At 32.1% G+C, this 25,710-nt stretch overlaps 1 protein-coding gene across 1 annotated transcript; it reads right to left on the reverse strand.

Moving 5' to 3' along the window:
* Positions 1 to 313: 313 nt before the first annotated feature.
* LOC129909791 (uncharacterized protein CG7065) lies at positions 314 to 23,706 on the reverse strand. Its single transcript, XM_055986868.1, has 5 exons — positions 23,531 to 23,706; positions 22,675 to 23,452; positions 17,776 to 19,054; positions 654 to 2,413; positions 314 to 569 (listed from the first exon to the last, which is right to left on the reverse strand). Exons 2-4 carry the CDS (start codon positions 23,398 to 23,400, stop codon positions 912 to 914), a joined length of 3,507 nt encoding a protein of 1,168 aa, XP_055842843.1. The 5' UTR covers positions 23,401 to 23,452; positions 23,531 to 23,706; the 3' UTR covers positions 314 to 569; positions 654 to 911.
* Positions 23,707 to 25,710: the final 2,004 nt, after the last annotated feature.

A 25,710-nucleotide genomic window follows, 5' to 3' on the forward strand; every position in this document is an offset into this window, starting at 1 on the left:
AGTTCCTCCTCCAAATTCCATGGTCTTCCTCCTTATGCCGTTTTTATCAAAGCGTATTAAAGACTCTTCAGGGATTAAACCCAAGATTTGAGTGCATAATCGAAGATGCAGTACGAATAAATATAAAGTTAACAAACCTTTATGTTTTATTTTATAATAATTTTTTATATTTGCTTTCTTTCTGCTGCTTTTGTTTAAATATTATTTTAATCTAAGACTTTTCTTACCCATGATATATTTCCGTTACAGATTATAAACTCCATACAAGATTTCAAAGAAAACTAAAAAATTGCACAAAATTTTTAAAAATTTTATTTTGCCTTAGAACAATGAAGAAAGATGATGATGATGGTTGGTTGCAAGAACCGTATTATATGTCTTGGTTTAATATAATATATTTATAATAAATCAATAATAATTAAAATACACACACATTATGTACTTCTTAAATGGAATTTTGTGAACTATTTTTAATTGTTGCATTATTAATTTTAATCATTATTACTTGCTTCCCCGTACTATTATTTTAACGCAATAACAACGCCCGAACTCTCTGTGTGCGCGCATGTCTATTTGGTGGAAATAAAAAAAAAACAAAAAAAAAACAATTATATTCACAATGCATTTAAACAAAATAAATAAAATGTACTTACCTTTTCTGGTGTGTGAGATCTTAAAGATGAAACAATGGCACACGTCTAGCAAAATACTCTCGTTCTTGTCGACTCTATTATTGGGAACACTATATTTTATAAATTTTTTATCATTATCTTCTGTTTTTTAAGTTCACAGTTTATCCATCATATTTTTTTTTTTACAATAACTAAATTAAATTCTTAATTTACACGGGAACACAACACTCAAGCTTACGAAACGACACAGGCGTTGAGAGAGAGAGAGAGAGAGAGAATTTATTTGTAACCGCCTCCGCCGTTCCAATTATAGTTAGCCTGACCAGGAATTTGTTGGTTCATAAAATTCGCATTAAAAGGAGCCAATTGTTGGGTGGGTTGCATTTGACCCGGATAGTTAAAGTTAGGATAAGCTATTGCATTGTTATAACCCATTTGTGGTGGTGGATAGTATTGACCTTGATTGGGCATCTGTTGGTTTTGATAGTTCGGAAACATTTGTTGTTGTGGATGCATTTGCTGTTGTTGCATTTGTGGATGCTGTAGGTGCTCTTGTTGCTGCTGTTGCTGGTAGAAAGGCACCGAAGCAGATGGTTGAGAGGTTTGTTGAGAATTTCTTGGTGGTGGAGTGCCATCTTTATCCTCTGATTCAGAAACACTTTCTCCGTGTTTTGAGTTGGAAAACTTTCCGCAACTTTGTTGCAAGGAACCCATAAGATTAGCAATCAAATTTTGAGTATCGGACAAAGATACACCAGCACCACTGAGAGCTTTCTTAAAATCTACATTTGACTTGTCTACATTTTTCGATGTTTTTGATTTCGAAGGTGAATCAATTGACCTTTCAAGACTTCTCTGCCGATGATTCGAGTGATGTTTGGATGACGGTGGTGGTGGAGGAGGTGATGCTCCATGACGATTCGATGATGATTGTTGGGAACGTTCATCTGAATTTCGGGTAATATTACTGGAAGCAGCTTTAAATACATCTTCAAAGTTATAATCGTCATCTTCATCATCATCATCGTCGATAAATTTACGCACATGACTTCCACGACTTGCCTCATCATCAGTATAATGATCCCTGCGGGTAGATCTCGGTGAGTCATCTCCGACACTTTTTTCCAATCTTGATGAGTCTGAAAATTTATAATCACTGGCCGCCGATGTTGAAGCAGATGGCTCCTTGGCATCTGTATCCAAGTTAACATACTTTCGGAGTTTCTCTACTCGCACCGGATCGGCTGTTTCGAGTTTCTTCAAGTGTGCAATCAAATGATGTTGTTCCTCAGTTGACAAGTGTTTGAAATTTTGCAACAAAGTCTGCAAGTCAGAGTCGGTAAGACTTTCTAGTGCATTGGCACTGCTCGAAATATTTGCTTCCTTTTCGCTAGCTTCAACTTCCATTTCAACTTCAGCTGCCGCCATGGTTGCAACTTCTTGTTCTATTATTTCCTCAACCAATGCTGGACTTATGATTGGAGCTATACCCAATTCTGGGAGAACATTCTTCATTTGAATTGGTTTTCCATCGATTTTGACTTTTTCTTTGGACAATTTAACCAAAAGGATAAAGAAATAAATTAGTTTATCCATGTCAGTGGTGGAGACATCTTCACGTCCTTGCATAACTAAAGCGGCAGCTAGTTTTGTTGATAGAATTTGTCTATCAAATGGCAAATCGGCAATTGTTGGTTTTGTAGTTTTTGGAAGTTTTGGCTTCTCTTCAGCTGGTTTAGTTTCATCGGTTAGTTCATCTTTAGCAGTATCATCGGATTTTCCTGCATGAACGTGAAAAATAATAAAATGGAAAGAAAAATTGGATCATTAGAAATGATTTGGGAGTCGAAATAAGTAATATGAATTTAATAAATGTAATCAAAATATTTTGTTTGTTTTTTATTTTTATGCTACATCCTACCGTCAATACTGCCTTCTGTTGAGTTATTTAGGACACTGGAAACTTAAAATCAGCATTTTACACCTTAATATATTTTTTAAACAGTACACTTAACATACAAAATTTATTCAACAGCGTACTCAGCTTTGAAAAAATAGCGTTACTTTTTTATTTCTTTGTTTTTTTGTTTTTGTTTTTTGATCACCCTTAACTTGTTGTCTGCGAATTAAGACATCTGCTAAAAATCGATCTTGCTTAGTTGAACACGATTAAATTTTTCAACTTTTAATAGTTGTAATAGTTGCTAGAAGCGACTAAATTTGCAGTTGGAAGCAGCTTTTTAAGAATACAAGTTTAAATAACATTTTGTATGATATTTCGGACTTAACACATTTTTCCTAATGAACTTTAGTTTTTTCCTATTTTTCTTGTATATTCTTAGAAATATTGATTAAATAATATGACTTACGAAACTTTATAACTAATTCACAAAAATCACGCATTTACTTCCGATAAAGCGAAATGTTCAATAAAACAAAAAACAGAAAGTAGACCAAAATGGTAGTTGAATATTAATTTCAGTTTCTTTTAGGAGAAAGAAAACATGTTTTGATGGAATTTATATTTTATTTTGTTCATAAGCTTTATTTTTTCTTCAAACTAAAAAAAAAACAGGGAAAATTAAATTATATTCAGTTCTTAAACAGATGATAAAAACTATTTTATGTTAAATTCAAGTTCTACTTTTCTGTTTATTTTAATTCCATTCGTTTCGTTTTTACAACAGTAAATTTTTTTTAAACTTTATATTCGGCTATAATCCTTAATCTTATAAAACAACTTAACATAAACAATACTTATTATACATATGTACAATACACGTTGGGCATTTTAAAGCTGTATGCATCAATTTTATCAGAGATTATTAAAAAAAAGTTCTTTGAAATCTATGTATAAGTAATCAGCTTTTTCTGTTGCAACTTCCCACCACAAACATCAAGGAAGATTAACAAAACACTCAAGAATATAAATGTGCAAATTAAATTATTTTTGTTAAGAAGTAGGATATGGATTTAAAATTTTATATAATCATAACCAGAAAGTAATTTTTAAAAAAGGTGGGCTAATATCTAATTTCATACGTACCCAAAAAATTGTTTTCCAGTAGAAACTATCAAATACTTTTCACTAAACTTTTACCATCAATTTAAATACGATTTTTGTACGTGTTTATGTTTAATTCATAAACTTTGTATATGTTGAATATCCCATAATACAGGGATTTATTTTATTTACTAAGTATTAAAATTATTTATAAAGCGAACGCAGTTTTTTTTGTTGAAATTATTAATTTTTTGTATGGATTAATTTAAACTGGTTATAATGGGACCTCTAGTGTTAATGGATTTATGAAAAAATTATAATAAAGGCAATAAAAATACCGATAGTCTTGTTCAAAATATTATTTTATTAAATTAAAAATGCTAGAGTAATAAAAGTTCCACTGATTAACCTTTCTTAATAGCTTTAGGCGTCTGCATTTTATGAAATTTGAAAAGTTTATTTTTTAAGTTTGATATTGATTGACGTAGTAAAATATTCTTTTAGGCAAATTCTTCTCCACAATTTGACATCAAATTTTTCTCACTAATTTTGCACTATTTCACTTTATAAATTACGTGAAACCAATCCAAAGACAAGATTTCTTCGCGTTAAGAGACATCAATAACGTAAAGAATCTAGAACTTACAACTTTGTTTCGGATAATGCCCGAAATGAAAAGGGGTTAATTAAACAAAACAAGATTTTTGGTTATTTTATCAGTTATATATAACGTATGCTAAATATTTATTTTTTTAATTGCAATGTTGGTGTATTACAAAGAAATTGTTAAGTCTTTTTGATATAATTTTTTTTATTTATGTATCATACAGTCGTCGGCATAATTATTTTGACTAATTTACAATTCTCGATCTGATAAGAATAATTTCTTACGGTTAAATTTTAAATAGGTAAAGCTAATGGTTATTTATTAAGTATGTTATGGTGAATCTCATGGTGGTCAAAGTAAGTCATATGAGTGAAATTTGGCTTTCAGGCAGCTTTTTTTGTATTAGAAGTGCTATTTTTTGAGCGGCATAAGTATTTTGACCAGCATTCTTTTTCAATTTTGGCAAGGTAAAGTAAAACATTTTGCTTATTTTGAGCATGTATCCAACTGTTGAACATGTTAAGGCTCAGATTCATAAAAAAAATTGGAAACATTTCGCAAATAAGTATTGAAATTAGGGCATTTATTGTAACAAGTTGAAATTCCCGTTACCTGTTAAACCAATCATTGGAGAACTGATTTGTTTGCGCCAAATTATGTCTTAGCTAATAAAGAAACACAAGAGTACGAGTGCTGAGTAGAATCAGCCATGAATCTGAACAAAACAAAAAATTACACAAAAAATTATTCTTACCAACGTATTTTTTTGCGAATTTCATAGTTTTCAACATGCTTTCAAGAGGTTAACTAGTGCTTTTCTTGCTGAATAAGTCCCAAAATTGTGTTTCCTTAGTCTCCTGGGATTCTTTGCTTTCTGAGGAGGAATTCTTCTCTAGGGATTTCATTTCCAGCTCCATGATATAAGGGTTCAATCTGGGATTCAAAGTGAACTACGCAAAAAAAATTGTCTTTTTTTTTGTATTTTTTTGTTTTGTACAGATTCATGGCTGATTCCACTCAGTACTCGTACTCTTGTGTTTCTTTATTAGCTAAGACATAATTTGACGCAAACAAATCAGTTCTGCATTGATTTGTTTAACATGTAACGCGAATTTTAACTTGTAACAATAAAAGCCCTAATTTCAATATTTATTTGCGAAATGTTTCCAAATTTTTTTATGAATCTGAGCCTTAACATGTTCAACAGTTTGATACATGCTTAAAATGAGCAAAAGGTATTACTTTACCTTACCAAAATTGAAAAAGAATGCTGGTCAAAATACTTATGCCGCTTAAAAAATAGCACTTCTAATACAAAAAAAGCTGCCTGAAAGTCAAATTTCACTTCTTTGACTTACTTTGACCACCATGAGATTCACCATAACATACTTAATAAATAACCATTAACTTTACCTATTTAAAATTTAACCGTAAGAAATTATTCTTATCAGATCGAGAATTGTAAATTAGTCAAAATAATTATGCCGACGACTGTATTTCGTGCACAAATGTCCATAGAAAACAAATTTTTAAGTGCAGATTAGATATACAGTGGTGAAATCCATAAGATATTCTTTATAACAAAAGCAAATTTGAACGAAATAGGAAAAAGAAATTGGCCTCTCACTGTTAATATCTATTTATCCAGAGGTGGACACTAAAAAAACACACGTTTTTCTTTATTTTTGAGTAAAAAAAAAAATTTATTTAAAAACTACATTTTTTTATTTAGAAAATTCATATTTTTTTGTGTCTATTAGAATCTTTTTTGAAATCAGCCATATTTTATTTAATAAATTAAAATTAATAAAACCGAATTGTTTAAAACAAAAAACGAAGATAGATTTTGTAATAACACGTCATGTTTAATTTGTTTAGATAATTCAAAAAGGTCTACAGTCGAAGATATGCGCATCATACTCAAGCTTTATACTTAAGCTCAATACATCTACTTACTATTCCGGAAATATTTTTTCCTTTAGAATTATGATTACACCGGCACACAAAATAAAAAAGTGTCATGTACCAGGAACCAGACCTATCCGCTGAATCCGAATTTCAAGTCCGTTTGGCCCGGTCACCCTCCAGTTTTGAGCTGTGACTGCATTTTGTTTGAATTTGAATTTGTATGACTTTTTTGAAGTTTTTTGCATTTTTCTCAAAACTGAAGGGTGTTCGGGCAAAACGGACTTGAAATTCGAATTCAGCGGGTCCAAAAACATATAGAAAGATAGGTCTGGTTCCTGGTACATGAAACTTTTTTTTTTGTGTTCCGGGGATGAAAGCGAAAAGTTGTGTGTACCAGGAACCAGACCTATCTTTCTATATGTTTTTGGACCCGCCGAATCCGAATTTCAAGTCCGTTTTGCCCGTTCACCCTCCAGTTTTGAGACAAATGTAAAACAGACTCAAAAAAGGCAAAAAACTTCCTTTTTTTGAGTTTTTTGCATTTTACTCAAAGCTGGAGGGTGACAGGGGCAAAAAGGCTTGAAATTCGGATTCAGCGTGCCCAAAAACATATAGAAAGATAGGTCTGGTTCCTGGTACATGACACTTTTTTTATTTTGTGTGCCGGTGTTATTATTCACGGAGTTAACTGTTATATCATTTGAATAAACGTAGTTATTGTTACTGATTAACTATCTTCGATTGAAATGTGAAGTTCACAGTTCATTGAAAAGGTCTTATTTCCCGATCGAAATCCATTCGTTAACATGGATTCCGAAAGCAAGGTAAAATCTTTTTACCGAAAATAAACCTATAGGGAAAAATGTTTCCCTGGAAAAATTAATTTAATTTTTTTTCTCAGGAAAAATCTTTTCTAATTTGTGTGCAAAAATTTTTGAGGGGTATAGTTTCGTGATCTATTCGTAAAAACCAATGGAACACTAAAGTATGACATTCGAAGAATAGTAAGACTTTTTAAGAAATATTAATAGCAGAATCTGTTCCCCTTTTAATTTGTTGGCGGATCATGTCATTCGTCAAATATTTCACTTAAAAAAATTAATATCTTTTCAGTTGATAAAATTAAATACAGTTGATAAAATTAAATACATTTTTGACGGTACCCCTAAAATGAAATGTCTCCAGGCAGAATTTGAACGCAGAACCTCGGGGTGACAGTCCACAGCACTAATCGTTACACCACAAGAGACTATGACTCAGACTACATGCCATTGAACTGTAAAATGCACGACACAATACCAATTTTAATTCAATTAAAATTAAGTCATTTGTCATAAATCTTTATACGCCGCTAACAAAGTATGCTTTTCTATCAAGCGTTTATCTTCTCTAAGTGTGTTTCTTCTTCATTATTAATAATTTTATTTCTTAGATTTTATAATTGACTTCTTTTTTTTTTGAAAATAATGGGGAAACCTTTTCCTCTTTTTATTTTTTTTTATTTTTTGCTTGTATTGATTTTTTAAAAAATAAACGAACAAAAAATAGTAGGAAGGTAGAGCTACACACTACATACCTCAACTCATGTATACCACACTCTTCACTCGATGGGAAAACTTATCAAACTTAAGCCAATCTGCAATTTTACCCACAATTGTAAGGCAATATACAACACAAAACAACAAAAAAAATTAATGTCATCAGTCGTGCGAATGTTTGCGCTATACGAGAGAGCTTCGAGTAGGCTCAAGGTTGTTAAAGTCTCCCGCCATCGTCATTATTATGGTAGTTGGTCGTTGTTTGTTCAAGTATATCTGTTGCTATAAGTAGATATATCAAATGTAACTATAAAATGAAAATGAACTCTGTAGGCTGAAGGTTGACGAGGCTACCACAAAAATTGGCATCATTTACGTGTTGTTACACTATCATGTGGAAAAGAAAAGAAAAATCTTTCAAAAGTAAAACCTCAAATCATGTTAAATGTATTATGTTAAATACAAAACCAAACAATTGCATTATAGGACAAGAGTCTCTTATAATTGAACAAAACCAAGTCACTAAAAAACCAAACCCATATAGGTTTTGCTTCTACCACCTGACAACCACCAAAACTTATTTTCAAATATTTTACCCTCCTTCTTCTCTTTGGTGGTTGTTTACTTTTTTTTTTTTTTATTATAGAGCAATTAGAGCTTATGGGATATTACATAACAAGACAAGACAAACTATGTGCAATATTACAAGCTTAAAGCAATTACGACAAATAATACAACAAGTAAAAACGTCACAATTTGTTTAACCATTCAACCAACCAATTAAAAACCCTCCAAAGCCTATGTATGATTAGTAAAAAATGAAAAAAAAAAATTATAAACGTAGAAATGTGATCAGTTTTGCATATAAAACAGGCTAAGTAGCTAGCTACACGTCGAAATGTTAATTGAATCTCTACTGGCCGCATAGTCTATTGCCCTTTTTCTTAAGCGCGCGCGAATATACTTCCAGTTATATAGAGATACTCGTACTATACAACACAAAATATACTCATCTTTTGACATTGACTAGGTTGAGGAGAGGTATAAAGATAGTTTTTTTTTTTTTGTTTCTGTTTTCATTGTTGTTGTTGTAGGTAGGTAGTTTTTTGTTGTTGTTGGAGCTTTAAATTAAAAAAACCATTGTTGACCTTGGAAATGTGGTATTTACTGTTGACTATACGGCCAAACGAAAAGGTAAGAAACACTATAAACACACAGTCGTGTGCAGGCATCGCTGGTGCATAGTTCGGTAAACTTCAAAAAATATACATAGTAGGTAACTCTTACCTACCGACTGAAAACAAAAACGAGTTTGGACAAAAGCAATAGCAATAGCATGTCCACCAGGAAACGAAAGTGGTGTGCGGGCGTTGATTCAATGGGATTCTCTGGTGGAAATGATATTGATGAAAAAATTGCTCCAAATACAAGCGAAACAATAAAACAAAGTCCTAATGACATCATGTCTACGAGAACTTTAATGTTTTTTCGTCAATTTCAAATTCCTGCAGCAGCACCTTCCCACCACCATCAGCGAGAGAATTATATGCACGATGAAAATAATAATGTTGGTGAATCAGATATCCGGTGAAATAAGGAGTGGATAAATAATACACATTTCTTTAACTTTAATCATTAGAGTAAAGTAAATTGTTCAAATTAAGTTAAGTTTTATAAAAAATAGTGTAGACTTGTTGAAGATGAGCAAATAACTAAAAAAAAAAAAACAAAGTGTATATTTTTAGCCAAAATGTCATGCAAACAGGTTTCGTAACAATGGACACATATTGTGGATTAATTTAATTTATTATTAAAATTGTAATTTACTGTTAAGTGAAAAATATATAATGAAGATTTAAAATATCCAAACACATGAGAGTTTTTTTTTATTTACAATTTGCCGAACTTTTCAACATATTGTAACTTTTGACCAATACAAAGTTTGTTTTAAATATTTTTGTTTTAATTGGTTGTTAACTAATAAGGGCACTGGTCAATGGCAGTCATATTGAAGAAATATTTATGTGTGAAGACCTTCATGTGTTTCTTATCAGGAAGCAAATCAGTTTGATTTAAGCAGAGAAACAAGGGTAACTGGAAGGTCATTTAAGATTTCATCTTATATCAACAGTTTGAAAGGGGTTAATTAAGTATGCATTTCGAAAAAAAAAATTGACCTTTGTGGTGAGACCAAATACAAAGCGCTCTAAAGGGAATATTTATTCAATTTTTTCGTGGTCACAGTTTTAAATTCATTTTAATTTTCCATAATAAAAATATTAATTTAAAGACTTTTGTAGGGTCTTTTAATTGGAGTGATACGGTGTTATGGTGGTTGCCGAAAAAGTTCATCAAAAGTATAATTTTTAATTTGTTATTAACATTCAAGCAGCTATAAACAAATGCTGAAGGCTGAATGCATAAAAGAAAAATAGTCAATGATTCAATTCAGCTAAGTTGGTAATAAAAATCAATTCAAGGTAATTATCATGCCGGCGAAATGGCCAGTCAACTTACTTCTATGCCTCCAGGTTAGTTAGAAGGAGTCGACAACCAAAAAGTATCGAAGACATAACGGCTATTAAAAAAAAGAAGATATTGCACCTTTTCTTAACAAAAACTAAATTGGCTTTAAATCAAAGCTTCTAGCGATGACAGAAAGGCCATAAACAAGCAACAGTCACACTCATTGCTGCTGGCATAATGCTTAGACTTAAGATCTTCGACAGGAGAAATTTGTCTAAGGTTATTTGGTCATTTAAAAGACGCTTAGTAGGTCGTTATGATAAGCCTAGTCAACCTGCTGCCAAACCAAATATTATATTTATTTAAAAGTAATAGTTAGAATTGGTCAATTTCGGAAATATTGTTTTATTTAGGTAGGAAGATATAAAGCAAATACCAAAAAAAATCTGTACAAAATATTTTAGTTTACGGATCTCAGTATAAATGTAACATTTAGCATGCGAACCACAATACAATATCTAGCGTGGGGTACAACATACGTACAATGAAATGACTTATCAAGAAATACCCCTTTTGCTTTCGCACACACCAAAATATGATAGAATAATTTGAACTTAAGGTAAACAAGTTGTTTTTTTTTTTTTTGCAAAAACTATTTGTACAAAATTTAAAGAAGTAAAAAGTAATATAAGTATAATACTGCTCGATTAATAAGTCGTTCCTTATCCTTAAGAAATTTTCAAGACTATGACAAGCTGAAGATTTTGTTTAACTTCAAGAATCAGTTGATATTTGGTTAAACAAACCTAGTTTTCAAAACAAATACAAACATAATGACCGAAGCTACATGTTAAGATATACCTTGGTAAAGATTAGAGCAAAAAGCTCATCCTTCAACATTATAGAAAAGTTGAAAAGACACGAAGAAACTTTTTCTACTATCAAGAGCAATTCGAGAGAAAACCAAGCCATAATTGTCTCCTGAGGAAAAAAAGTACCAGAATTAAATTTATATTTGAATGGTGCAGATTTGATCAAACTAAAAACACAAATTTCACTTATGAATCACTTGAGATAAATGCTAGGGTACATTTTTTTCGACCGGTGAAAATGAATAAAAATCAGATATTCAATTTATAGGATTTTCTTAAGCGGACTCTAGACGATACAACCGTTGTACAATCTTGATGAGGACAATTATCGGCATTGTCATTATTTATAGCTTATACACTGCCTACATTTCAATACTATAGATTTTTAGTCAAATTCAACGCAAAACTGACTTTTTTTTAATAACCGCCACTCTAAGCCGGACTTTGGTGAATTTGGTTAGGCCGTGTGATATGTAGAATTTAAAATATCTTCAGCGCAAACAAAAGCAAGAAAATAAAATAGACGACTTATTTTGTTGAAACAATATTAATGAATAATAAATTTATTGAAAATATTTTCTGATAAGAAACATAAAAAGTATTAGATTATAAATTAAAAATAGAGTGTGAACGAATACAGTAAACATATTTTAACATATTTCAACACTCCTCCTCGTTCATACTATATTACATTTATTACGAAAATATTTATGTTTTGTTGCATTTAATGGTTTAGTTAGTAAATCAGCAATCATTTCATCGGTCTGACAATACTCACATTGAATGATATTTTTCTTTGCAAGATCACGAATCATCTTATATTTTGTATCAATATGCTTCGTTTTGTATGAAAACTTGCTGTCACGTACTAGTTCAATACATCCTTGATTGTCTTCGTAGATTATAGTAGGCAAATCAATCTGTTCATGCATCTCAATCAATAGTTGCCTCAGCCATTTTACTTCTTTTGCTGCCTCTGATACTGATATAAACTCTGCTTCACAAGTTGACGTTGCTACCATAAACAAAAAATACCAAGACTGGAAACTCGGCGGTCAACTGACGTTTGCCTACAAGCTGCAAGGTGTGGTGAATGTCGTGAACCTATCGTTGTGTTCGTGTCAAATGTGTGGTGAATGTCGTGAATCTATAAATGTGTGCGTGTTAACGTCATTTACCAACGTGGTGGCTTTCACATATATTCACAGACAGCACTGTACACAAAAGGGTTTCGGGGGGAAAGACGTACGAAAATTTCCAGTCTTGTTATTTTTTGTTTATTGTTGCTACCATACTTTGTTTTTGACATGACCAGCTAACTGTTCCTCCATTCAAGAATATGATTCTCCCACTGTTTGACTTTCTATCTATTCGGTCATCAGCCCATGTAGCATCAGCGTAACCAAACAGTGATAAATGATTTGACTGGATATTGCTGAGTTTTATTTTCAATTGATGTGTGGTTTTGAGATACCTTACCACACGTTTAAGTTGATTCCAATCATCTGTAGTTGGTTTTGATACCCTTTGTGCCAAAATACTGACACTTGCTGAAATGTCAGGCCTCGTGTTAACTGACAAATAGAGTAATCGCCCAATTAATTTTCTATATTTCGTGTTATTTTCGAGTTCTGTTGACGGTTCTCTTTTACCATAGTTAACTTCTAACGGTGTTTTAGCATCCTTTGCATCTATCAGGCCAAAATCTGATGCAGTTCTCTTGATATAATTTGATTGACATAGTTCGAAATTTCCATATGAGTCTCTGCTAACTTGCATACCCAGATAATGTTTAATTTCACCCAGATTTTCCATTTTAAATTTTGACTTGAGAATACCTTCAATTTTCTTCATTTGATCAATTGTCATACAAACCACTATAATATCATCCACATAGACAATAATGTAACAGTAGTCGTTTTCGATCATTTTTGAATACATGCATGGATCATTGTAGCTCTGATTAAAGTTCCCTTCAATCAACACATCATGTAACGCATTGTTCCATGATCTTGCGGCTTGCTTTAGTCCGTAAATGCTTTTCTTTAATAAGCAAACTTTTGATTCATTGTTACTTTTGAATCCCTCTGGTTGTCGCATGTAAATTGTTTCACTTAACTTCCCATTCAGAAAAGCTGTTTTAGCGTCTAAGTGGTAAACAATCATCTTTCTTTTTGCTGCTACTGAAAGTAAAGTTCTGAATGTGGTGTGTAACACAACAGGTGCAAAGACCTCATCATAATCTTCGCCATATTTTTGCGAATAACCTTGCGCTACATACCTTGCTTTGTACCTTTCAATTTCACCACTTGAATTTGTTTTTATTTTAAATACCCATTTACCTCCAATGGCTGTTTTACCTTTTGGTAAATCGACTCCTGCATTGCAATGAGCCAATGCTCCTTTTCATCACTCTCGATAGCTTCAGTATAAGTCTTTGGTTCAATCAGTTCTTTTGTCATAAATATTCCGCATGCTTCATTTTGAAAACGTTTTGGTGGAATTCCCTTATTTATTCGCTCTGAAACTCGTCTTGGTTGATGTAAATCTTGTAAAACAGGTCTCTCATTATCTATTGGCTGTTCTTGAATGTCTTGATTATTGTTTTGAATATCTGGTTGAACGTCTTGATTGGTGTTTTGAATATCTGGTTCCGGTTCCTGTAGTATTTGCCCATCATCTGAAGTTTTCTCTTGACAGTTTCTTGATCTATGAATAGAGCTCAATTCGATAAATTCTTCACTTTCGTCATCAATTTTGGTAATTTTCGAAGAACTAAATTTGACGTCTCGACTAATTGTGATCTTTTTCGTTATTGGATTATAGCATCTATAAGCTTTTGACTGCTCATCGTATCCTAAAAATATCATCTCGATTGCAACACTGTCAAGTTTCTGTCTCTTCTCTGCTGGTATATGGACAAAGCATTTTGAACCAAATATTTGAAAAACATCTGTACTTGGTTTTGTTCCGTTCCATCGTTCATATGGTGTCATATCTGTAGTTCTTGTAATTATACGATTTTGAATGAAATTGGCGGTTGTTACTGCTTCACCCCAGAAACTGAATGGAAGATTAGCATCTATAAGCATGCAACGTGCCATCTCAATCAACGTACGATTTTTTCTTTCCGCTTTACCATTTTGTTGCGGGCAGTACGCTGCAGTCAATTGAGTCTGAATACCTTTTGACTTCATGTATTCAATCAAACTCTTCGACGTGTATTCACCACCTCTGTCTGAACGGATGACTTTAGGTTTCTTCAAAAACTTCGTTTCACATAATGCAACAAACTCTTTCAGCTTCTGTTCAACTTCTGATTTGTGAGCCAACAAACAAATAACGGTAAAACTTGAAAAATCGTCAATAAATGTGACGATATATCGTTTGCCACTTGATGTCATTGTTTGCATGGGTCCACAAACATCCGTATGGACCAAATCTAATGTTGCTGAAGATTCTGTTCTTGATTTCTTTGGAAAAGGTACTCTAGTTAATTTCCCTTTCATGCATGTGTCACAAGTTTCATTTAAACCACAGTCAATTATCTGCAAGTCTTGAATCGTGCCTTTTGACTCCATAGAACGAATGGCTTCTGGATTTCGGTGACCCATCTTTCGATGCCATGTATGTATGCATTTGTCATTGTGTTTTAAAGCACAAATTGCATTTGGTTGGCGTAACACATACAAATCACCAACAGCGTCTGCAACCCCTATTTGTTCACCCTTGTACTTTATTTCACCAATGCGATTGTCAAATTCAACGCGCATACCATTGTTTGTAAGACGTTTAACTGACAAAACATTGCCGACCAAATTTGGAACAAATAGAATTTCAGTTATTTTCGCTTTATGTATCTCATTACGTTCGTTACAAAACTCTAGAAATCCAGTACCAATACCTTCGACTCGGGCTATTTCACCATTCGCCAATTTTATTGTACTTTGGTATGATTCATCGAAGTTTGTAAATAAATTCTTATGGTTCACAACGTGTCTGGTCGCACCTGAGTCAATTATCCATTCATGCGACAAATGACCAACTGTGAAAAGAAAATCTTGCTCATTGACCTTATACGAATTACCTGATGAAGATTTTTCTTCAATGCTATTGACTTTATCAGCTGAAACCTTCATTTTGCCCTTGAACTTCTTCTCTAACCATTCTTTATACTTTGGACAGTTTTTCTTGAAATGATCTTTCTTTTTGCAGAAAAAGCAAATGCTTACTTTTCCCACAACTTTCAGGACTGAATCATTTATCCCTTCGGAATGTCGTTCATATTCAGCTATTACTCGTTGTTGAACCAACGCATAAGTAACCTCATCTTCTTTACGTGCTTCAAGTGTTGTGATAAGTGCATCATAGCTGTTTGGTAGACTGCTTAAAAGCATTGCAGCACTCCATTTATCAGACAATGTCTCTTCCCCAATGTCACGAAGTTTTGTAAACAGCTCTTGCATTTTGTTAATATGAGCTTTTACATCACCACCTTCTTCGAGTTTCAAAGAACATATGGATCGCATTAAAAATACTCTATTTGACAGAGTATTCTTCTCGTGATATTCTTTTAATGCGTCCCATGATTCTTTGGCTGTTCTTTTCGAACGAATATGTGGTAGTTGATCGTCTTCAACCGACAATCCAATCGTTCCCCTTGCCTCATCGTCCAACTGATCCCATTCATCGATATCTTTTTGATTTTCGACAATACCAGTTGCCCCTTTTCTTTCTTCAGGTCTTTTTCCAATGATTACCTTCTTCCACAAATTTTGCTTTAGCAACAAAAGTTCAGTTTTGAATTTCCAATTTGCATAGTTTCTATTATTGAGTTTTGCAAACTTGGATGTAACTTCTGCCATTTCTCTTGTGCAAAATTCTGCTTCGATTTTCTGTTAATCTGGACCTTAGCAATTAATATTGTTTAAACAAATCTATATTCTATTTCTGCTTTTGTTCCACAATAAGTCTCATAATCTGTAGAATTTAAAATATCTTCAGCGCAAACAAAAGCAAGAAAATAAAATAGACGACTTATTTTGTTGAAACAATATTAATGAATAATAAATTTATTGAAAATATTTTCTGATAAGAAACATAAAAAGTATTAGATTATAAATTAAAAATAGAGTGTGAACGAATACAGTAAACATATTTTAACATATTTCAACATGATATACATAGGCACAACCATTGCAAGCTCACAACCACACGAAATAATCATTGTTGCTAGAGGCCGCTTTTATTTGGGGTAGGTATTTTTCTAAACTAGGTACTAACAAATATCATAAAAATGTAACGTTACTCAAATTCAATCAAGTAAATCAAGAAAATATTTAAATTAAGTTATATCAGACGATTTATGTATGTTTACACAAATACAGATATAAAAATTTGTATATTTTTCTCTTAAAAATTCACAAATCATTTGAACCATAATTTTTAAAAACACAAAAATGTCATACACACAAAAAAACACACTCTGAGGCTAAAATATTTGTGGCATTCACAAATGGGCTTTTTGTTTCAATTTTTAAAGAAATTTTTTATGGCATACACAAATCAAATCTGTGTATAATGTATTTACAATTCATCTGATGTTAGTTTTAAAAAGAATTCGAAATTATGCCTTAAGCTCATCTTTAAAAACGTAATTTATTGTTGCGAAGTAATAAGTAATTGAGATAATAGCTATGCTTTTTTGAATAGAAGCTAAACATTTTTCTTCAGTGTTAAAATTTGGGAAATCTTACTGCAGATAGTCTTCCCAAAAAGACGCCTAATATTTTTCTTTTATTTATAAAAATGATTCTCATATGATTTCATTAAATATTTAATCGAAAAAAAAGTAAATGAATATATTTTGTTAACATTAAATATAACTAGCTACAACGTCTTGTAGTTCGCGTGTAAGCTGCCGACAATGCTGCAACTCGAATATTTTTTGGCTTAATTTTTTTAATCGGAATACTTAAACTTAGAAACGTACTTTTGTATTTTTTAACTTAAAATCTGCGTTATCCACTCGCAGTTCACATCACAAAAATAAACCGACTTGAAAAAATAATTTCGAAAACAGTTACCCGCGCGATATTTTAAATAAGTTAATACATTTCAGCTGGTATGTATTTTTGAAGATTTTATAACTGATAATAATATAAAACTTGTATCAATAAACAAACCGGGTGTTTTGATAGTTTGTGTGAAAAGAAACAATATAACTTTTTAACTTGGATAAATTAAAACAAAATTATTAATATATTAGTGGACAGTTTGTGGTTTGGATATTAACAAAACAACACACATTTTATGTTGATAATCAAGAATAAGAACAACTTATTATGGGAAATATGAACTCGTTTAGCTTTTGGTAGATTAACTACAAAAAAAATTTGAATTTGGATTTACTTTGTTAGATTTCAAAATAATCCCACTCTCACAAAAACACATTCAAATGCAAAATTCGACTTACCATTAACGCAAAGTCCAAACGTTTTAATAAGAGCATCTTAAAAATAACTTAATTTCTATCTCTTACCTGTCGACTCGGTTCAATATAACTCGATTTAAAATTTTCAAAACATTTTGCACTTAGCAAATTCTTGTTTCACAACACAACAATACCGAACCGTTGTTGTCGCCACCGTCGACTTTGAATTGAAATATATATATTTTTTTTCTGCGATATATATTCTTAACTACAAAATAAGACAAGAAAAATATAGAAATACAAATTTGTAATTACCTTTTTCATTGACTTGATGAATAATAGCTGCAATATTTTTAACAGCTTTTTTCACAGCTCTCACTTTTTGTGAATCCTCCAGTACATCGGCAATCAGGAGTCCCTTTAATTTTTCTTTTATCGTTTCAAAAAACACCGAATTATCCTCGTTCACAAGCATATCATCTGATGAATTTGCCTTTACCTTCTCCAAAGCCAAAGCCTTACCCAAAAGATCAACAACTTTCGGTCCTAAACTTCCCAAATGTTCTTCAAGGGCGGTGAGCAATCTCAAAACAGCCACCACAGTAAGAGGTCCATCGTCTTCGGGTTCCTCCTTAATCTCCTCTACTACCTTAGACTTACCCTTTGGCGGAGGAGGAGAAAACCTTCCCTGTTTTTCATATTGTGGATACATGTACGGATCGAGCACTCTATATCCAGGTCCATAGCCTGGCGGTGGTGGGAAATGACCACTATGATAACGATCGTAATACTCGCTCGCTGCTGAACGTGAAGGTGGATAGTGCGATGGATGCGGTGGACGCGGTGCTCCTCTGGATCTTTCATATAAACTACGATAGGAGGACGATCCATGTCGTCGTTCAGGCTCCCTGTAATCGTCACTAAGAGGGGATAAGCTGCGGCTTCTAGAACGTGGGCGATTGCGTTTAGACCTCGACCTGGAGGTCGGGCGTCTACGGTCATCATCATCGTCGTCGCTAATGTCAATTACGGCCAGAGGTTTTGATGAATGTGATGATTCCTTTCTAGGATGCCTTTCTGGTGCCGAAGGATTGGAATAAGACTTTGTTGATTTTTCCACCGAAGATCTACCGGGATTCTTTTGAGCATTTGGCTGAACTTTAAACTTCTGCTTTAATTGATCGGTTTTCTCTTCGGCATCCTCCTTCAGGCCAAGATTTACTTTGATTTGTTTTTTCTTTTGTTCGACTTCTTCAGCATGTAACTCCTTCATACGTTTTGTCCAAAATACAATCCATTCTGGCTTGTAGTCGTATTTGTTTGGATCTACTTTCTTTTCAGCTTGCAATTCTTTGTATCGTCGATTCCAGAATTTCTTCCACTCCTCTGGATAAAGTGGATGTTTTTCGGGATTCTTTTCGTAATCTTTTAAGGACTTCTCGAGACCTTTTACGGCAATTTCAAGCATGCAACGGTATTTTTCCCATTTATAGCGTTCCTGTGCTATTTGGAAGGCTTGCATTGAAAGTTCTTTAGGTGTTGGTAAAGTATTACCACTGTTGTTGCTGTTCTTTTTATTATCTGATGATCGTTCCTGTTGGAATTCGAAATAGGAAATGAAGTTCATATTTTGCTCATAAATAAAATAAAATTCATTTTAATAATTTATAAGCGTACCGAAAGAAGGTTTTAATTCTTTAATAAGCGGTTTTCATGACAAAGCAGTTTAATTGTTCATTGGATTGGAATAAGAGATAACCAATACTCAATTTAGAGTTTATACTGAATGACTGAATTCATTCTTGTGAAGTCTTGTGAGGGGAAGGGTAATGTAGAGAAAAAAAAAAGATCATACTCCCAGCAATCGAAATAATACCCAAATAACTCTAAAGCCAGAATGCATTCTCTTCGAAATATTGAAGATAATAGTATATTCACGACAGAACAGGGAAAAGGAGTTCATAAAATATCGGACAAAAAGATCATACCTTGTATTCTTCAACGATCTATCTATCTGTTACCGATTGCATTGGATCATATTATTGAAATAAAAATAATAAAAACTTTGTTTGTTTCATTTAAAACAATGTCTTTGTATTCCTTAATAAAAACCGTATTTCATAGCCTCTAAGAACAGAATCATAGATATTATGAAGTAGGTTTTGAAATCTCTTTGTGTAAAAAATTTTGCTTTGTAAAATTTTTCTGGGATTAGGTAAAAATTTTTTCTTTGTAAAATATTTCTAAGATTTAAACTCGATAAGTTTGTTGTATATCATACCTCAACGGACTTCTTTCTTCTATTTAATAAATTAATTTGCAGCATACGAGTTTAAACTTCAAAATTTCTTTTCCTACTGTAATATCTAAATTTTATTTTTTAATGTAATGAACTTCTAAACGTTTTTAATTTCAAATGAATTGGACTCATTAGACAAATCTATCGCTAATAGTTGGAGCCTTTCGTACAATTGATAATGATATTTTTGAGTGATAGAAAGTTTCTGAACAATATAATTGAAGAGTTTGGATGAAGAAGAGGTAAGTGACATTTTTTCGATTTTCGGTTTTTTCTGAAAAATGAGGATGCCTTGCGAAAACTTAAATTTCCGTCTAATCTACGTCACTCTACGATTCGTATTTTCTTATTTAGCGCTTTCATTTTTGGTATAAAAGGGTTACTAACATCTAAAAATCGTATAATATGAGTGGAAGAATGGGGTAACAGCACTTAACTCCTATTTGGGTGAAATAAAAAAAAAACCAAGACTTTTTCGTCCGAGAAAAAAATCGCATAATATGAGTGGAAGAATGGGGTAACAGCACTTAACTCCTTTTTGGGAAAAATTAAAAAAAAAAACAAGATTTTTTCGTCCGAGAAAAAAAGATAAAGCAGCTCTCGTTGAGAAAATAAAAAATTTAAAGGGATGTTCATACCAAGGGAACACCACTGGTTTTATGAAAAAGTTTTATCGGAACCATGCGAACAGAAAACAACTATTCAAAATAAAAAGAAAAAAAAATAATTTTTATTTGTTACTTAACCCCTTTGTATTCTTTAACATTCAAAATACTAATAAGCTTTTTGTGCAAGAAAGAGTTAACTGCTCTTTTTCTGAAAAATTTTGTTTTTTTAAATATACCAAGCTACTGTATTGAAATAAAACTAACATTGTTAAAAAGCTATTATTTTTCTTGTTTTATTAGTTTATTCAATTTTATTTAGTTTGGAATACGAAAAAAGTTCTCAACAAAAAACTTTAAGTCCTAATATTTCGAAATGTTGTAAATGTCACTTAAACATCTCCAAATATCGTTTCTTTCGTCTTGATATTTAGTTAAATAAGTTCCAAATTTTGATGGAATGGTAAAAAAAAATGTAAGCTAGGACTCCAAGAACTCGTTTGAAATAAGTCTGAGGTTTTCAATACGTTGTGTTTTTTGGAAGATCTTTTTGCAGTGTGAAGAAATTTTTGAACTCATCAAATATATTTGGGCATCTCTCCACACTTTATTGTTCTTCAACCATTGAATCTCTTAGAGCCATTTTCTTCACTATTGCTCAACTTGAAGCAAACTCGAGAGTTGGCGAACTTGAGAGTTGACTTCAACTCGAAGGTTGAATCAAAAGTTGAACATTTGTTTTCTTCACTTTGAAAAAACAGAAGTTGGCCAACTTTCAGTTTGAAAAATATCCCTGGGATATTTGTGACAGTTTATACTAATAGTGTCAGTTTCAAATTTAAAAAAGCAATCGAGCAAGTCATTTAAATTGAAGTTCTGTATAAATCCGGTGCAATTTTTTTTTTGTCAAAATGTCAAATTCATTTTAGTAATAAATTTAAATGCATTTTACTTTGTTTCTTTTTCTGTAAAAATGAATTTAAAAGGAATAATAATTTTTGTGCAAAATTGTGTGTGTGCAAAAGCGATGTTGACGGGATGTAAAAAAAAAATGGTTGGAAAATGTGAATGACAATTTTTAATGAATAAATTGGAAAATATGTATTCTCAATTATTTGTCCATGAAAACAAAAATAAAAGAGTTTTTGCCACGATTCACCATCAAAATGAAGAAAAAAATATGACATTTCACTGAAAACTCTCAGGTTTGCTCCCTTAACTTCTACTATTTTCGGAAGTTGAGCAAACCAGAAGTTGACCAACTCGAGAGTTGAGAATCAAAAGTTGAAACTGTCAACTTTGAGTGAAGAAAAACAAAATCACAAGTTGAGAATGAAAATCCTCAAGTTGACTTCAACTTTTAGTGAAGAAAACGGCTCTTAATGTTTTTTATATAAATAATTTTTTTTCTCGCAGGAGTGTCTTTGAAATCATAATAAACATGACTAAACAATATAATTAAGGTCTCAAGAAACAGTGGGGAGTCCAGTTTTCATGGCTCCATGAACAACATGAGGACAACATATCCCAGTATAAAGGAGTTGCATAATCTCATAATAATAATTTTGCAAAACCCATTAATTCGCCTTCAAATATGGTTTTCAACATGCCTTTCATTTCATCGAAATCAAACTGCCAAATAGTATTATATTAAGTGCATTTTTGTACAGACTTATTACAGCTTCAAAAAGTTTTTTGTAAAAGTAAGGTTCGATGCCGTGATTAATAATATTTATATGATATTTTGTTTTTCCAAGCAAATTTTTTAAAATGATACCTACAAAAAAAAATTCCGGACTTGCCCTGACCAAAATTGTGTTGCCTGACTTTTCAGTTAAGAGGACATCATGCTATTGCATAGTTGGTATACAATATCTACAGCGATTAATCAATCTTGCAGATACCATAACATACAATTTCAATAACATCCCAATTAACACAAGCAGTGAAGTCGTAAACAATGGAGACCAAAATCAGAAGGCTCAGTTTTTAAAGCTCCAATTTTGCATTGAAAGTCAAACCTTAAGGCACCTACCCATTTGAGAGCAAAATAATGCAGCGAGAAATCGTAGTTTTCGTTCCACTCTCTGAGAGTTGATGACTGCTCAAAGCAATTTTACTCTCAAATGAACAAGCACCTTTAGGTCCATTTTCTTCACTCGGAGTTGAACAAAACTTGAGAATTTTTATATTAAAAATTCTCAAGTTATGTTCAACTCCGAGTGAAGAAAATGGACCTTAATTACCTTCCCATCAATATTAGCAATCTACTTAACTTAAAATTAAAATAAATTTAAAACTAATTAATACCTCTTCGAATGGAGGAGAACGACGAACCCGTGGAAGAACTTTATAAGCAGGCGATTGACTTCTGCGCTTCTTCTTAGCACTCGACGGACCAGATCCTTTCCTCTGAGTATCTTCATCACTCGAAATCTCATCCAAATCATCACGTTCCTTCTGACTCGCCACATCCGCATTAATACTAGCCGGAGTCTTAATAGTTATTTGTAAAATTTGCGAATTCTTACTCAACAATTCACGATCAATGGCATTAATAAATGATGGACCAGTTTTCTCATCATAATGATACTTTCCATTAATCTCCTCTGTAATTCGATCACGAATTGAACGAAAGTCATCTGCATGATAAACGGTACAAGAAAGTCTACCATAATGATGTTCAATGGCATCACAAATGCCAGCTATCAGCTGGGCAGTAGTTGGACGAGAATCAGGCTTATATCGAATTGGTGCTAGTTCTCTAACAGCTGTGGGGAAGTGTTTTTCGAGATACTTTAGTCGATGGTTGTAGCTTATCCAATGGGCAATGATTGTACGTGGATCGCCACGTTTATCACAGAGCAAACAAATGTAAGATGGTTCCCTTTCGTCATCGTTTAACAACTCGACAGTGTACTCGACTCCAATTAAAGCATTATCTCGATAGGTTTTGATGGTAGCCTGAATTTCAGCAGTACGATTGACTTCATCTTCGAAGCCAGGCGGAACTGGTTCACCAGGTATAATATTCATATTTTCACTAAATTTACTTAGTCAACTATAATCTTGTTAAATTAACGATGAACTATTTGATTGATTGAAATTAATTTATTTAAATTATGAAAATTATAAAAAAATATATATTTTCTCAATTCAGGCTCACCTGTGAAAAAAGGCGTAGGGTTATTTTAGATTAAAAAATGTAAGGAAAATATCTATCTAGCGAAGACAAATATGAATAGAATATATTTATTTTTATATTCTCATTATTTTTATGATAAAATATTCAGTTTTTATTTTTATTTAACTTTGAAACAAAAATATTTTTCTTCTTGACGTGCAAAGTTGCTTTTCGCAGGCGGTATCAAAAAAGAAATGGCGAAGGCGATTATTGTAGTAGATTTGTGTTTAGTCGATTGAAAAGTGATGCCAATAATCATTTTTAGTTAGGGAAATTTTAAGTACTAATCTGGGACATAAAATTTCAGTGAATCCACTTTATTAAATTTTCCATACAAAAAAAGTACAACGAAATCTTGAAATTAATTTTTTTTTTCAATTTTTCCGTATGTTTACATACTTGCAGTGACTGCTTTTTATTCCGTCAATTCCATTATAATCTTTGAACAACAACAACATCTTGAAGGTGCTACCACCAAGTGTTTTATGGCTAGAGTTACAGTACTGTTTCACGGACGCCAATCCGATCATCAGACTCCTTATTCCATTTTATATGTGGTGCTTAGTCTAGTAATTTTTCATTTAATTTGAAAAACTTTCTCCGTCACACTTGAGTATTGAACCTAGACCAAGCGAGTTCCGAAGCCAGTACACTACGCACTGCGCTACCTCACCCACATGATTATTAAATAAGGAGTCTGATGATCGGATTGGCGTCCGTGAAACAGTACTGTAACTCTAGCCATAAAACACTTGGTGGTAGCACCTTCAAGATGTAAGATGTTGTTGTTGTTCAAAGATATTAATTTTTTTTGTTTTTGCTTTAAAAATTATTTTCTGATGTTTTTCTTAAATTTTTGTATTCCTTTTTTTTATTTTTTCGACTTTGTCATAATACCCGATGCTATTTTTTCTTTAACATGTTCGCTGTTGACTTTGGAGACTTAAAAAAATACCATCGGGTATGATGTCAAAGTCAAAATATTAAAAATACAAATAAAAAAATTCAAAAAGAACGTCAGAACATATAAGTTTTAAAGCGAAAACAAAAAAAAAAAAAATTTCTTTGAAGATTTCGTTGTGCTATTTTTGTATGAAAAATTTCGTTTCACTTCAGCTTTAGACCTAGTACGCAGCCAAAGAAAAACGAAATTTTCCAAACAAAAATGTTGTTATGCTCTGCGTTGCACAGTACGCAGCTTGACTAACAAAATTCTTTCTTGTGCTAGATGCTAAAATATTTAAAGAGTTTTAAATCATTTCTCACTCACATTTTTGATTTTCCTGTCATTTTTCTTGCTCCACTAAACGAGTTTTTTTTGCTTTGGATTGTGGAGACTTAGAAAAAATTTCGTTTTACTTCAGAAGCCTACTAGAGGCATTTACTTTTTTTCAAAAACTTTTTTTCTGATGTTTTCCTTGATTTTAAATTAGTTTGGATTTTTTTTTTTTTTTTAAGACAGCTCTAGGGAAAAATTGGAGAGTTTTCTCTAACTTTTTATTGCCCTGTGCCCTTGTTTAGTCTTCAATGACTAAAAATCCATTTCATCTCATCAAAATAAAAGCTAAATTTAAGCTCCCATACAAATTATCGATAATAAATTTAGCTCGGCTAATTTTTTTTTATAATTTGTATTGGAGCTCGATGTGCGTATGTACCGGCATAAGAAATTTCTTTTATTCTGATAAGATAAAATGGATTTTAAGGCTTTAATTCATAATTTCTGTATTTGAAAGAAATTTTGCTTTGCAAGAAAATGGATTTTAGAGAGCTTCAAAGAGGTGTGATGACGTTTTTTTCTTTTATTTCTTGATTAAAAGTTTATATTTATATTATTTTTCTTGATTTGAAAAATCGTTATGATAATGTAAAAAAGTGCACAGAACTAAAAAGAACTGGTATCATATCATAATTGTACTCTGACTACACGAGACAAAAAAGTTCTGAATTTACTATGCTCAACATTTGATGGTACAAATACAAAACCGTTTTTGAAAACCAATTCCATCAAAAAGTGCTTGCTGCAATAGGAATTTTTTTCTTGTCGTCGAAAGAAGTTATTTAAAAACTTCACTGCATGTCTGATGGTGTACTTTAATTTGGAATTATTCTACACAGATATTCAAGAAATACATCACTTTTACTTATAATTTTTTATTAAT

This window comes from Episyrphus balteatus, chromosome 2 (assembly GCF_945859705.1).
Source record: "Episyrphus balteatus chromosome 2, idEpiBalt1.1, whole genome shotgun sequence".
Taxonomy (NCBI): Eukaryota; Metazoa; Arthropoda; class Insecta; order Diptera; family Syrphidae; genus Episyrphus; species Episyrphus balteatus.

Bases quoted from the DNA above. Each gene is read 5' to 3' on its own strand.
- LOC129909791 (XM_055986868.1), bottom strand. From the start codon at position 23,400: ATGAATATTATACCTGGTGAACCAGTTCCGCCTGGCTTCGAAGATGAA. The intron at 19,055-22,674 runs GTATTAATTAGT...GAATTCCAACAG, and splicing joins GTTCTCCTCCATTCGAAGAG to GAACGATCATCAGATAATAA. The intron at 2,414-17,775 runs GTAATTACAAAT...ACGTTCATGCAG, and splicing joins TCATCAAGTCAATGAAAAAG to GAAAATCCGATGATACTGCT.